Here is a 13,029-nt window from a genome sequence, read left to right on the forward strand (position 1 = left end):
TTTTCATGGTTCACCCATGTAAGTCAGTTCCCTCCTTTTTAAGACTGAACGCTATTCCACTGTCTGTATGTACCACGTTTTGTTTCTCCACCCATCAGGGGACACTTGGGTTGCCACGCCCACACGCTTCACCACGTCTCATGGATGGTACTGCCTGCACAAACAAGAGACCAGTCTCTAAGAATTTTGAGAAAATGCAGATGAACAAAAAGCGAAAAACAAAATCACCCATCTCCCTGTCTGGCAGACACTTCATACGGAATGTCATAGTGTTTTCCTTTTTACTCTAAAAACATGCATATTAGTATATAATCTTTAAAAAAAGGGAGTCAGACTGCTTCCCCCCTCCCCCACTGTACTGGTGCTTAATTAAGAAACTCATGATCTTAAACTTTTGAGCCTGATAAAGGCATAGAAGTCTGTCCAGAAACACACACAGATGAATTAAGTTTTACTGTCAGTGTGAGGGCAAGGACCCTGTGTGTCTTGTCACCCAGTGTCTAGTTCACCCAGTGTCTGGGGTTTGTAGGTGCTCCTACTGACAGACACTGAGGATGATTTTGCTTCTAGTGTGTCATATTTCTTTCCTAATGACTAATTAGTGGCATACAAGGGGAATGCCTGAATCAAAGATATGCACAGATGGTTTTGCCAAGTATTGGAATGGCCTTTTAGGAAGGCTGTACTAATTTACACTCCCACTGGCAATGATGAGGACCTGTTTTACCACATCCTTGCCAACACTGGGTATTAGCATTGTTTTGATCTTTCTAATTTGATAGGTGAAAAATATTATGTTCTTAATAATCATTTATTTGATTGCCAGTAAGGCTGAGTAGTTTCATACATTTGTTGACTTTCTTTGCATATTGCCCATCATACCCTTTGCCTATGCTCCCTTTTGTGTCGGGGGGGGGGTGAGTCTTTTTTTTTCTTATTGATTTATAAGGGCTCTTTACATATTAAGGATACCAATTCTTTGTTATTTTGGTAGGTAAGAGAAGCCAAAAGTTGAGAGAGGGGAAGTCAGTGCTCAAGGTACACATTTAAGAAGAGGTGGATCAGGAATTTGAAACAAGATCTGTCTAGATCAATGTTTACCACAGTCTCATCGTACCTTCTCCTTTCCCAGGTCTTGCCCCTTTCATGATCCAGGAGCCTTGAGATCCCATAATCTCAGAAGAGAGGCCTCTCACCAGACCCAGCCACCCTTACTACATCCCACTAGCAAACCTGTTCTTTAGTTTGTTGTATAGCTGCCTCCTCCTCCCTCAGCCCAGGGGTCCAGGCCCCCAGCCTCTCCACCAACAGACCCAGGTGTCCAGACCCCTAGCCCCTCCTCCTTGAGATCTGGGAGTCCAGGCCCCGAGCCTCTTCCTTCCTCACACTCGAGAGGCCAGACCCCCAGCTTCTCCTCCCTCACACTCAGGAGTCCAGGCTTCCAGCCCTTCCTCCCTCAGCCCCAGGAGTCCAGGCCCCCAGCTCCTTCTCCTTCAGACCCAGCAGTTGGGAACCTAGGATAATAGGTCCTGTTTCTGAGCATCGAAATTCTTAAATCTACAATAGAGTCTGGAAGAAAGTACTACTGGTGCCACCGTCTTAGATGAGGACGCAGGCCGATGTACTTGACACACACGGAGAAGCTCAGTCTGGAGGAGGCAGCTGCGGGATTGGAATCCTGGTTTCATTCCAGATCTGCGAGTGTGATGTCATTCGAACGACGCATATAGGCCTTGCCCCCGGCCCCGCCCCCGAACCCCAGCTCCGCCCCGCCCCGTAAACTACTATTCCCAGGAGGCGCAGCGCTCGCTCCGCATCCCCATAGGTACCCGCTACTCCGGCGCCACCCCTCGCCCCGCCTCTTTCAGGAAGTCACCGGTCCCAGCCGAGCCTGCTCTTCCCCACGTGAAGCTCAGATCGCGCGCTCCTTGGAGGGACCTGGGCGGCGGGTCTGTGGGTGGCCTTGCTTTGGGTCCCGCTCCTGCCCGGAATGAACCGCTACCTTGTGCCGGCGTCCCTGCTGGGCACTGCGGTGGGTGGCGCAGTGCTGTTCAAGTGAGTAGTGCGGGTGATGGCAGGTCTGTCGGCCACCGAGGGAGGGGAGTCGGGTGGAGACCACCAACTCCTCACTTACTCAGGAGCTCCCCAGCTCACCCCACCAGCAGTATCTCCAGAGGGTGTGTGTGTGGGGCAAATCTGGGCCCTGAGACGGCAGGTCATGGCCAAGGTCACCCAGAGGAAGGAGCGGATCTGGGCCTTTGGTCTAGTTGTTTCGGACTTTGGTGAGTTCATTCATTCAGCGTATATTTGTTGACCAGTTCACATGTGTCACTGTGCTGACCTAGGTGCAAGGCAAATGTATGCCACCTAAGCCCTCCTTATCCGAAATTAGCAGCACAAATTGAATTGCCCAAATCAGGAAACATGATACTCCTATTGCATTTAATGTATGCATAGTTCTTGTCTTTCCTAGGCTAATTCACTTAAAAACAAAACAAAACAAAAAACCCCCACAAAACCACAGCTACCAAACATTCTATAGCAGCACCGTTCAGTAGATGAGAGTGTTACCTTTGCTGTGTGCATTACTATAGCAGTGGTACGTGGCTAATGAGCAGTTAAAGCATGACTATATTGTGCCTGCAGTTAACAATATGATATTGTATGGTACACTTAAAAAGTTTTTAAGGGGGTAGGTCACATGTTGTGTTCTTACTACAATTTGAAAAAGAAAGGATTTTCAACATGTAATTTTACACAAGAGAAGAGATTGGCTGGAAGTTAGAAAGTTAACTGGAATTTTGAATTTTTTAAAAGGGCCTGAAATATAGACTAAATCTCTTTGAATAATTAATTACTTTGGGTTTATTTATCTGCTCTATGATAAGGCTTCATTTTGAACTTGTTCCTCCTGGTCTGATAACATCTTTTGCATTTACTTGGTGAGTATCTTGTTATTTATAATTCATTAAACTGCTGCTCTTGTAAATATGAATGAGATTTTTTTGGAAAGCTCTAGAGGATGGAATAAATATATAGAATTATGGTATTAAAATCTATTGGCCATTGTTTTTATTTTTTTTTAGACCTTTGTCTTTCAGTTCTGAAAAAGCTAAAAAATAAAATAAAGTGCCAGCATGAAGAGAATGGAAAATAACTGAATGCCCTGGTGGGGGGGGGGGAGAAGAGATATGGCTATTTTTAATTTAAATTAAAAATTAGCCTCAGGTGGCTGGCGGCTACCATGTCCTTCTCTCTCTCTCCTTTTTTTTTTCAGTGCTCTGCTCTCGTGTGGAGATGGCATTGTTTTTTTTGGTCAGTCTCCTATTGGTGACATTTGGTGGTTTCCAGTTTTTAGTCTCTGGGGGATATGGGTACAGTAGCAGCATCATGACCCCCCCATGGATGTGCACGTTCCAATGCTCAGAATCTATGAATATGTCACCTTACCTGTCAAAGGGAACTTTGCAGATGTTATTGAGTTAAGGACCTTGAGCTGGGGAAATGATTCTGGGTTATCCAGGTGGGCCACTTACATTGCAAGGGTCCTTAAAGGAGGGAGGCAGGAGGGTCAGAGTCAGAGGCTTGAAGACGGAGGATGGGGCCACGAGCCAAGGGATGCAGGGACCTCTAGAAGCTGGAAGAGGCAGGGAAACCATTCTCCCCTCAAGCCCCCAGAAGGAACTCCCTGCAACACCTCCTTTTATCCCAGTGAGACCTGCAGACCTGTGGAGAATACATTTGCCTGGTTTTAACCATTGAGCTTGTGGCAGTTTGTTATAGCAGCCATAGGAAATTAAGACAGTGGTTCTCTATAAAATAACACTGTCACTTCCTGGAGGCTTCCCCACACCAGGCTGTGCTCCGCCCTTCACCTGCAACAGGATGACCACCCCATGAAGTTACGCTAGGTCCTTTCCATCTTTCAATTGGGGGAACATGTGCCCGAGATTGAAGCCATCGGGGTCACCTATGGTGAGTGGACAGACAGATGGAATTGACTGTGCCGTTTCTTACCTTCAGGGACTATGTTGCTGGTGGGGCATGTCCCAGTAAGGCCACCATTCAGGGGAAAACTGTCATTGTGACGGGTGCCAACACGGGCATTGGGAAGCAGACCGCCCTGGAGCTAGCCAGAAGAGGTGAGGCCCTGCCTTCTCTGCCTGAGGCTAGGGGAGTGGCAGGAACCAGACTCATGTTGGCTTAAGCCAAAAAGGCTGGTGTCCCTGGACGAGGTAAGGAGGAGTTCGGGGTCTCGGAGGAGACTGTGGACACTCAGCATTTTTTGGTTTTGGTGTTCCCTGTATTGGCCTTGCTCTTTCCCACTGCAAATGGACTCAGTCGTCCTGGCTGGCTCAGGGCCTGGGTCAGAGGTCAGGTTCAAGACCTGGCTCAAGCTCTTCTACACGTGCTGCTCAGGCATTTTGTAGAACGCCCTTCCATTTGAGTGCCTGACATTTTTGTCAAGGTCGGACTGGGAGTTTGGAGGAATTTCACGGAGGAGAGGTGCCTTCCTCATCACACCAGATCCCCTTAGAAGGGGCAGGACTTCTGCTGAGTCAGGCCTGAGAAGGGGCGGAGTCAAGGTTTTGGGTTTGAGCAGTCAGAAGACCAGGGCTAGTTGCTGGGACAGGTGTGAGGGCTGGGGACAGCAGAAACTTTCTTGGGGCTTGTTGAGTAATGGTGGCCAGAGAAATGGGTCCCTGATGGACTAGCCTGAGCTGCCTGTCCAACCCTGAGGTCCGAGTGGTGGGGAGCCAGGATGGGCTCCTTCCACCACATGAAGTTCTCCCATGGAGCACACCTGCCCCTCTCAGGAAGAGGTGGGAAGGGAAATTGGGCAGACACACCCACTGCTGTCCTGGGGGCTGGGCCCCAGGGAGGATGCATAGATTGGGGAGTCTGATGAGTTCCATTTCAGGGGACAGTGGGATGTGTAGGAGGCGGCTGGGTCCCTTGTGGGTGGCTGGGTCCCTTGTGGGCAGAACCACAGATCCATATGGTCTTCTCAGTCCTCAGTTTCCTGTTTTTACTTTTCTAATTCTTTTTTAAAAAAGTTATTTTTATGGCTGTTGAGATTTAATCCACATGCCACACAATTCACTCATTTAAAGTATACACGTTGAAGGTTTTTAGCATGTTTCCAGAGCTGTGCAATAATCGCCACATTCAATTTTAGAACATTTTCATCATCTTGAAACTAAACCTTGCTTCTCTTAGCCATCCCCCCTCAATTTCTCACCGCTCCCTAGGAAACCATGTCAACTTTCTCTGGATTTGCCTGTTCTGGACATTTCATATAAATGGAATCATGCACTATGTGACCTTTGGTGTCTGGCCTTCCTCACCCAGCATCATGTTCTGTGTCACAGGACCTGTCTCTCAGCTTCATTCCTTTTTCATGGCTGAGTAATATAGACAGACCATATTTTGTTTATCCATTCATCTGTTGATGGACACTTGGGTTGTTTCCACCTTCTGGCTGTTGTGACTGGTGCTGCTGTGTATATGTGTGCACACATTTTTGTGCAGACTTTGGTTTCCATTTGTGTTGGGTACACATACCTAGGAGTGGATTTTTAAAAATAATTTTTTTCTCTCTCGGGCTTCCAGGAGGCAACATCATTCTGGCCTGTCGAGACATGGAGAAGTGTGAGGCAGCAGCAAAGGACATTCGCAGGGAGACACTGAATCACCGTGTCAATGCCCGGCACCTGGACTTGGCCTCGCTGAAGTCCATCCGAGAGTTTGCAGCGAAAATCATTGAAGGTAGGAGGGAGAACGCTGGCCTTGAGGAGTGGGTTAAATCAGGACTGAACCTTGTGGCCCACAACGCCAAAAATTTTTACCGTATGGTCCTTTTCAGAGAAAGTTTCCTACTCTGCAGGAAAACAAACTCTTTCTGCATTAGCTTGGATCCCGCAGGAAGCAAAGGCCAGGATGGGACCTGGAGGAGGAGTTAGCTAGGGGAAGAGGGGCAGAAACAGTGATTCACCCATTGTTTCCTGAAGTTTTCTGGCTCTCTCTTGGGTGACGCCAGAGACACAGATGAGTCGCATTCAGGCTCTGCCTCCAAGGAGCACCGGCTCCCGTGGGGACACAGCTGTGATGATCCATGCACTATTGGAGGACCCACAGGCACAGTGCAGAGTACTGGACCTCCCACGCCCTTTGCTGGTGTTTCTCTTTGCAAATCCAGGGATTATATGCTTTTATGCTCTTCTGTTGCGTTGATTGGTGACTCACGCTTTTCACTTCCCATCTGATGTTCTCAGAACTATTCATGTATTTCTTTTTTCGAAGAGGAATAACCTTTCCAGGATTAAACGTTCAGAAAGTAAAGAAGAGGAGACAGTGAAAGGTCTACCTGCCGCATGGGCCTCTAGCTACCCAGATGCCTTCCTCACACGTGTTCAACATTCCCTTCTGGAGACAGTTTATCCATTTATAAAGCAGGCAGGTGTAGACACCACCCCTTGGCTTTTTTATACAAATCGCAGCCTATGACATGCTCGATGTTCCTGCTTTTTTCTCCCCTGTTCTCTCTTATAGATTGGTGTAGTAGGCATAGCACTCTTATTCCTGGGGCTACATTGTATGGCTGTGACAGGTGATGTTACTGGTTCTCTACCAATGGCTGCTTGGCCCCCAGCCTTTCAGGGGTCTGTGCAGGGTTGCTGTGAGCATTCTCACGTATGCATGCTTTCTCACGCAAGTGAGGGTATCTGCAGATTCTGAGACAGTCTTTTCCTCTCCACCCAGCTTCATGTTCAGAGAAAGCAGGAGAGCTAGCAGGAGACAGAGCTATTGATAAGAAGAGGTGAAGAAATGAACATTTACGGACTTACGGGGTGTTTTTTTTTTTTTTTTTTAACTCCCAATGCAAAGAAATACATGTTCCTTATGTAAAATCTATGAAATCCTTCATAGTATAAAGAGGACAGAACTAAACACCTTTGATTCCACACCAACCCCAAGGGAATCACTGTTAATCATTTTCCTTCCTGCATCATGAAGCTTTCACTTCAAAAACATAGCTACCATTTTTTATTTTAACACTACAAATTGACAATATGCAGGAGGAATTGCGAAAGGAGAAACTGAGTCACAGAAGAACTGTGTGACTTGGCTGGGAACATGCAGCTGGTCAGGGTAGAGCTGGTGGACTCGAACCCCCATCTGATGGGCTCCAGAGCTTGTGTTCCTGGTGGGTATGCTATATTCCCTTATCCCCAAATAAAGGATAAAATATAAGCTCTGTTTATTAGGTGCTAGATGATTAATTCATTAATTCCATTGATCCCAAAAACCACTAGGAGTGTTATGGGTTCTGTTGTATCGTCACCAAAAAAAGATGTGTTGGGGTCCTACCCTTAGGACCCCAGATTGTGACCTTTTTTAGAGGTAGGGTCTCTATAGAAGTAACCAAGTGAAAATGAGGTCACTAGGGTGGGTGCTAATCCAATCTGACTGGTATCCTTATAAGAAGAGACCAGGATGACCATGCAAGGACACAGAGACAAGATGGCCGTCTACAAGCCAAGGAGAGAGGCCTGGCACAGGTTCTCTCACATGGCCTCAGAGGGTACCAGTCCTGTGACACCTTGGATGTCCAGCCTCCAGACCTGGGGGATGACAGACTCCTGTTGCGCAAGCCACCTAGTGCGAGGCCAGAGGTCAGGGTGTTGGCAGGCTGCACTGGGTAGAATCATTTGCTGCTCTTCTAGCTCCCGGTGGTGGCTGTCAACCCTCGTGCTCCTCGGCTTGTAGCTGCACCTCTCTGCTCTCTGCCTCTGTCATTACACCACGGCCTCCCCACATGCATATCTTTGTCCAGGTTTCCCCTTCTTACAGAGATACTAGTTGTGCTGCATAGGGCCCACCCTCGGACCTTGTCTTCACTTGATTACTTCTGCAAAGACTCTATTTCTAGAAAAGATCCCATTCATAGGTTCCGGGTGGATGTGGATATTTGGGGGACACTGTTCAGCCCAGCCTAGGTGCGGAGCTGATGTGTTTGCCCTGACTCGTCTTCCAGAGGAGGAGAGAGTGCATGTCCTGGTCAACAATGCGGCTGTGATGCGGTGCCCCCACTGGACCACTGAGGACGGCTTTGAGATGCAGCTTGGCGTCAACCACCTGGGTGAGGCTGTGGGCTGCGTGGTATGGGTGTCCCCAGTGGGCCAGACACAGGCTCAGGGTGGGGATGCCCTCCTTCACTCTCCAAGGCAGCCAGGTCACATATTGGCTCAGGGATTTGCCTGATCATCTCTAGACACTCAGTCCATCTTTCAGATCATCAGCCTCCTGACCACTTGTCTCTTTGTCCGTCCTCCAGTCTCAGTCTGTCCTTCAGTCACTCTCAGTCTATTTGTTGTCACCCTTGATGCACTTGGGGTTCTGTTAGAAGGACAAAGGGGCAATGAGTCACACTGGCTCAAGGCCCGCCCTAGTGACCTTACTTAAAGACCCATCTCCAAATAAGGCCACATTCTGAGGTCTTGGAAGGTGGGACTTTGACATATTTCTTTGGGGGGCAGGGAGAAGAATGGACATAGTTTAACTCTTAACACACTTGTTACTGTCATTCACACCCTATTGGTGGGGACTCAGTTACATGATCTGTTGTAGCTGCAAGGGAGTCTGGACACATCATCTTTCACTGGGCCATCTTGTGCACAGCCAAAAATCCTATTACTGAAGAAGAAATGGAGAAGAGATTTTGGGAGACAGCAGTCAGTCTCTTCACCAGCTGACCTCATAAAGTTATCACATGGCTTGACATTTGGGGCTGGGTAATTCCTTGTGAGGACTGTCCTTTGTGTTGTAGGGTGTTGAGCATTGTCCCTTGCCTCCATCTACTAGATGGCAGTAGTGTCTCCACTTCTCTTTGTAGTTGTGACAACCAAAATTGTCTCCAGATGGTGTCAGATGTCTCCTGGGGGCATTGCTTCCGATTAGGAACTGTGTTTTACTGGGAGGATAATGTCCTCAGCAAGGGACGTGGTAAGAGTTCAGTAAGAGTTATCTTTTCCTCATCTTTCTTCTAGGTCACTTTCTTCTGACAAACTTACTGCTGGACAAGCTCAAGGCTTCAGCCCCTTCACGGATCATTAACCTCTCATCCTTGGCCCACATTGCTGGACACATAGATTTTGATGACCTAAACTGGGAGAAGAGGAAGTATGACACAAAAGCGGCCTACTGCCAGAGTAAGCTGGCCGTCGTCCTGTTCACCAAGGAGCTGAGCCAGCGGCTGCAAGGTTTGTGTGTGGCCTCCATCTTCCCTTAGCTCTGAGCCTGGCACAGTCCTGCTGTGACCCTGGGTCAATGGGAGATCAAGCACTGGCTCCAGGACAGAGTAGGCAAAAGAGTGACACACACACCACTAGGCTCCCTGCTGGTGCCTGAAGCAGACATCTCTAATCAATCACAGCCTTCCTCCCTGCTCATCTAGGATAGGCATCTGAGCCTTTGGTGCTCTAGGCCAATGGACATTTGTCAATAACTTTGGCTGTCATTTCAGGGAGTGGAAATGGGGTAGATATTGCTACTGACATCTTGTGGACAGAAGCCAGGGTTGCTGCTCAATATCCTACAGTGCACAGCTTAAAAAATGACTAGACCTCTGTGTCCATAGTGCTGAAGTTGACAAGTCTGTCCTTCACTCTTGCTTCTCAAAGTGGACCAGCAGCGTCAGCTCACCTGGGAGCTTGTCATCATTGCAGCATCTCAGACCCTATCCTGACCCAATGCTTCAGACTCTGGGGGTGGGGCCCAGTGGTCTGGGTTTCTCTAGCCCTCCACGTGATTTTTACACATACTCAGGTTGAGAGGCTCTTCTCTGCGCAGCCATGAAACAGCTGCCTTGCAAGATGAAACCACCTGGCATGGAGGTTTCAGAGCAAGAGGGCAGTGTGAGTTCAAGGGTAGGAAATGGGGGAGCCCCAGAGCTCAGGGCAGGCAGCGTCAGGCTTCCTAGTAATGAGGGAACCTGGTGTCTGCCCCCTCCTCCCAATTTTCCCTCCTCTCCCCAGGCACAGGTGTGACCGTCAATGCTCTGCACCCTGGTGTGGCCAGGACAGAGCTGGGCAGACACACAGGCATGCACAGCTCTACCTTCTCCAGCTTCACACTCGGTAAGTCCCCTCCCAGCCTGTTGTCCCTTCGCTGAACCCCACCCTCCCAGCTTGGGGCCCAGGACCCTCCCTCAGTGTATTAGGACTAATAGGGTATGTGTAGACATTTAGGGACATTTATTAGAAGAGGTTGGCTTATGATTTATGGAGGCCGAGAAGTCCCATGACCTGCCTTCGCTTGGCATGCTGGAGGCTGGTAGTGTAGTTCCAGTCCACAATTTAGACCTGAGAACCAGGGATGCTGACTCTGTAAGTCCTATCTAAGTCTGAAGGCCAGCAGTGCTGATGTCTGAGGGTGGGGGGAGGTGGATGTCCCAGCTCAAGCAGTGAGAATGGATTCACCCTTCCTCACCTTTCTGTTCTACTCTGGCCTCAACTGAGTGCCTGCTGCCCACCTGGGTTTCCTTTACTCAGTCCATCGATTCAAATGCTCCTGGTCATACCCTTAGACACTCAGCTCTCTGGTTGTCCTTTAGTCCAGTCAGGTTGACATAAAATTAACATCACCCTCAGAGACTGTCTTGAACTTTGCTCTGCCCCTCCCCTGTGTCTTTCATGGTGCAAAGAATAAGTTGCTTTTCTATTTTGCCAGTCTCAGAGTAGCCCCAGGAAAGAGGCCAGAGCCTGTTTGATGAGAAAACAGTCTCAGAGAGGGCATCAGTGGAGCCAACTCCTGGCTGTGCTCAAGGTAACCTCAGCTTCACCCAGAACTAGCTGTGCCACCTAGGGGAGCGACTTCACCTCTCTGAGCCTGTTTTCTCATGCAAAGTGAGGACCAGAACAGTCACTGAGAGGCTTAGATGGTTAGATGAGACCTCCCTCTAAAGGGCCAGCACAGTGCCTGGCTAAGATTTAAGCCAAATAAACAATTAGAACTTTATAATTAGTATTTATAATCCTGAGAAACATTTAGTGGGTGGGTACTAAGTGTCAAGGATCTTAAGCTGAGGCTGACACTGGAGACAGTCAATAAATACAAGTTATTTTAGAGCATGATGGAGTAGGTTAAGGATGCAGGGCTGACTGAGAGGAGGGAGAGCTTCTGTTTGCCTGGGAAAAGCCAGGGAGGCTTCCTGAGGGAGGCAGCTTTAGGGCTGGTCCCTGCACCTGGAGGGATTCGGCTGGGCAGTGCCAGGGAAGGGAACTCCTGCTGGAGGGAACCACAGGAGCAATGGCCTGGAGGCAGGCTCTGTGGAACTCCAGGCCAACTTCTGGCCTCAGTGGGCCCTGCATCGTGGGGGTGGAGCAGGGCTTTTTGTGCCCTCCTCTCGGAGTGTGTGTGGACTGATTGCAGGGCCCATCTTCTGGCTACTGGTGAAGAGCCCCCAGCTGGCAGCCCAGCCCAGCACCTACCTGGCTGTGGCAGAAGAACTGGAGGGTGTTTCTGGAAAGTACTTCCATGGACTCAAAGAGAAGGCTCCTGCCCCTGAGGCCGAGGATGTGGAGGTAGCCCGGAGGCTTTGGGCTGAAAGTGCCCGCCTGGTGGGCTTGTAGTCTCAGGGGCCTTCTGTGAGGGGACAGCCCCTCCCCAAATAACCTGGGAGCGGGTGTGAAAGCCACTAGGGAAGCGGAGTCGTTAGACCAAGACTAGCTGCCATGCCCTCATCACCCTTTAGGTGGCGACATTGAGATTGTATGAGCCTCAAGATCAAGGAACCTGGTTGTCATGCCCACATCACCCTCTAGGTGGCAGCATTGACCTATTTTTTCTCTTGTGGCCACAGTGGTTCAGACTGCAGGTGGGCACGTGACCCGCGGGCTGGCTGGGGCACTACGTCCTTCTGCCAGCAGGTGAGCTGGGCCCGCCAAGGGAGGAGCCAGATCCCCCTGCTGTGGGCCATGATGGGGAACTGTTGTGGCCATGGACAAGCTGTCTGCCAGACACAGCCAAGTTCATGATTCTAGTCTCTTCTCTGACTGAATCTTGTTTCCTTCAGTTATAGAATGTGCAGGAAAGGTGATTACCTCATGGGTGGCGGGTCACTGCCTGGCTCCGTGAATGACAACTGTGCATTCCTTGTCAGGGAAAGTTCACTGAGGGTCTTACACGAGCCATGGTGTGGGGGATACCCCAAGAACAGGGTGACACAGACCTGGCCTTGTCCCTGAGTCATGCTGAGGACAGCTGCTGCTGCCCTTGACCCAAGATGCCTGGGGTCATGACCTTCCCTTGCCCATAGAGTTTCAAAATTGCCCTTTAATAATGATAATAAAAAATCTAACTGAGTCATAGGTTTTATTTTCTTCCTCCATACCTGTGGCGAAGTGACAATGAGTGGACAAGTCATGTATTTCCTCCGTTTGGGAAGCAGAGATGTCAGTTTAAATATCATCAGGCCAGTGAACCAATCAGATGTTCAGACGTTTAGAAGAGAAAAGGTCCTTCCTTTCCATGTGGCAGATAGCCGTGTGTTAGAAGTGGGGCTGGCACTGAGCTTGGACACAGAATCGAGGCAGGAGGCTCCAAAAGCTGAGTAATAAAGGTAAATATTTTAACATTAAAAAATCTTAATATTTGAGACACTATGGAGGCCAGGGTTGATGCGTCACATCCTATAATACACAGAACAGCACAGAATGACTGGCCCCAGATGCCAGCAGTGTCAGGGAGGGGAGGCGGAATCAAAGGCAGCCAAAACACTTCATACGCAGTTTTCTTTCTGTTTCCGCATCAGGCCAAAGTAGCCAAAGGCTGTGTCTGGGATGACCTGACACCGGTAGGCAGCTTCCGACATGAACCCTGATGGTCCCCGCCTCCCCATGTTCCAGATAATCCAGGTTCCTTTCCCTCATTTTAAGTTGATGAGCCACTTTAATTCCATCTGCCACCTTAATCCTTCTTTGCCACAGAAAGTGACAGGTTCTAGGAATTAAGATGTGGGCATCTTTG

General features: G+C 49.2%; 1 protein-coding gene across 10 annotated transcripts in view; it reads left to right on the forward strand.

Annotated features, from left to right (window-relative positions):
* Nucleotides 1–1,861: 1,861 nt before the first annotated feature.
* RDH13 (retinol dehydrogenase 13) overlaps nt 1,862–13,029 on the forward strand; it is a 23,047-nt gene continuing 11,879 nt past the window's right edge. Inside the window, exons 1-7 of one of the 10 annotated variants that reach the window (XM_006915959.3) lie at nt 1,862–2,055; nt 4,024–4,142; nt 5,614–5,769; nt 8,039–8,143; nt 9,051–9,263; nt 10,038–10,139; nt 11,434–12,369. In XM_006915959.3, coding sequence (XP_006916021.2) covers nt 1,991–2,055; nt 4,024–4,142; nt 5,614–5,769; nt 8,039–8,143; nt 9,051–9,263; nt 10,038–10,139; nt 11,434–11,633 — 960 coding nt within the window. In that variant the 5' untranslated portion in view covers nt 1,862–1,990 and the 3' untranslated portion in view covers nt 11,634–12,369. The other 9 variants (XM_025049668.1, XM_025049661.1, XM_025049667.1 and 6 more) reach the window with 9 other exon arrangements.

This window comes from Pteropus alecto, unplaced genomic scaffold, assembly GCF_000325575.1.
Source record: "Pteropus alecto unplaced genomic scaffold, ASM32557v1 scaffold326, whole genome shotgun sequence".
NCBI classification, from domain to species: domain Eukaryota; kingdom Metazoa; phylum Chordata; class Mammalia; order Chiroptera; family Pteropodidae; genus Pteropus; species Pteropus alecto.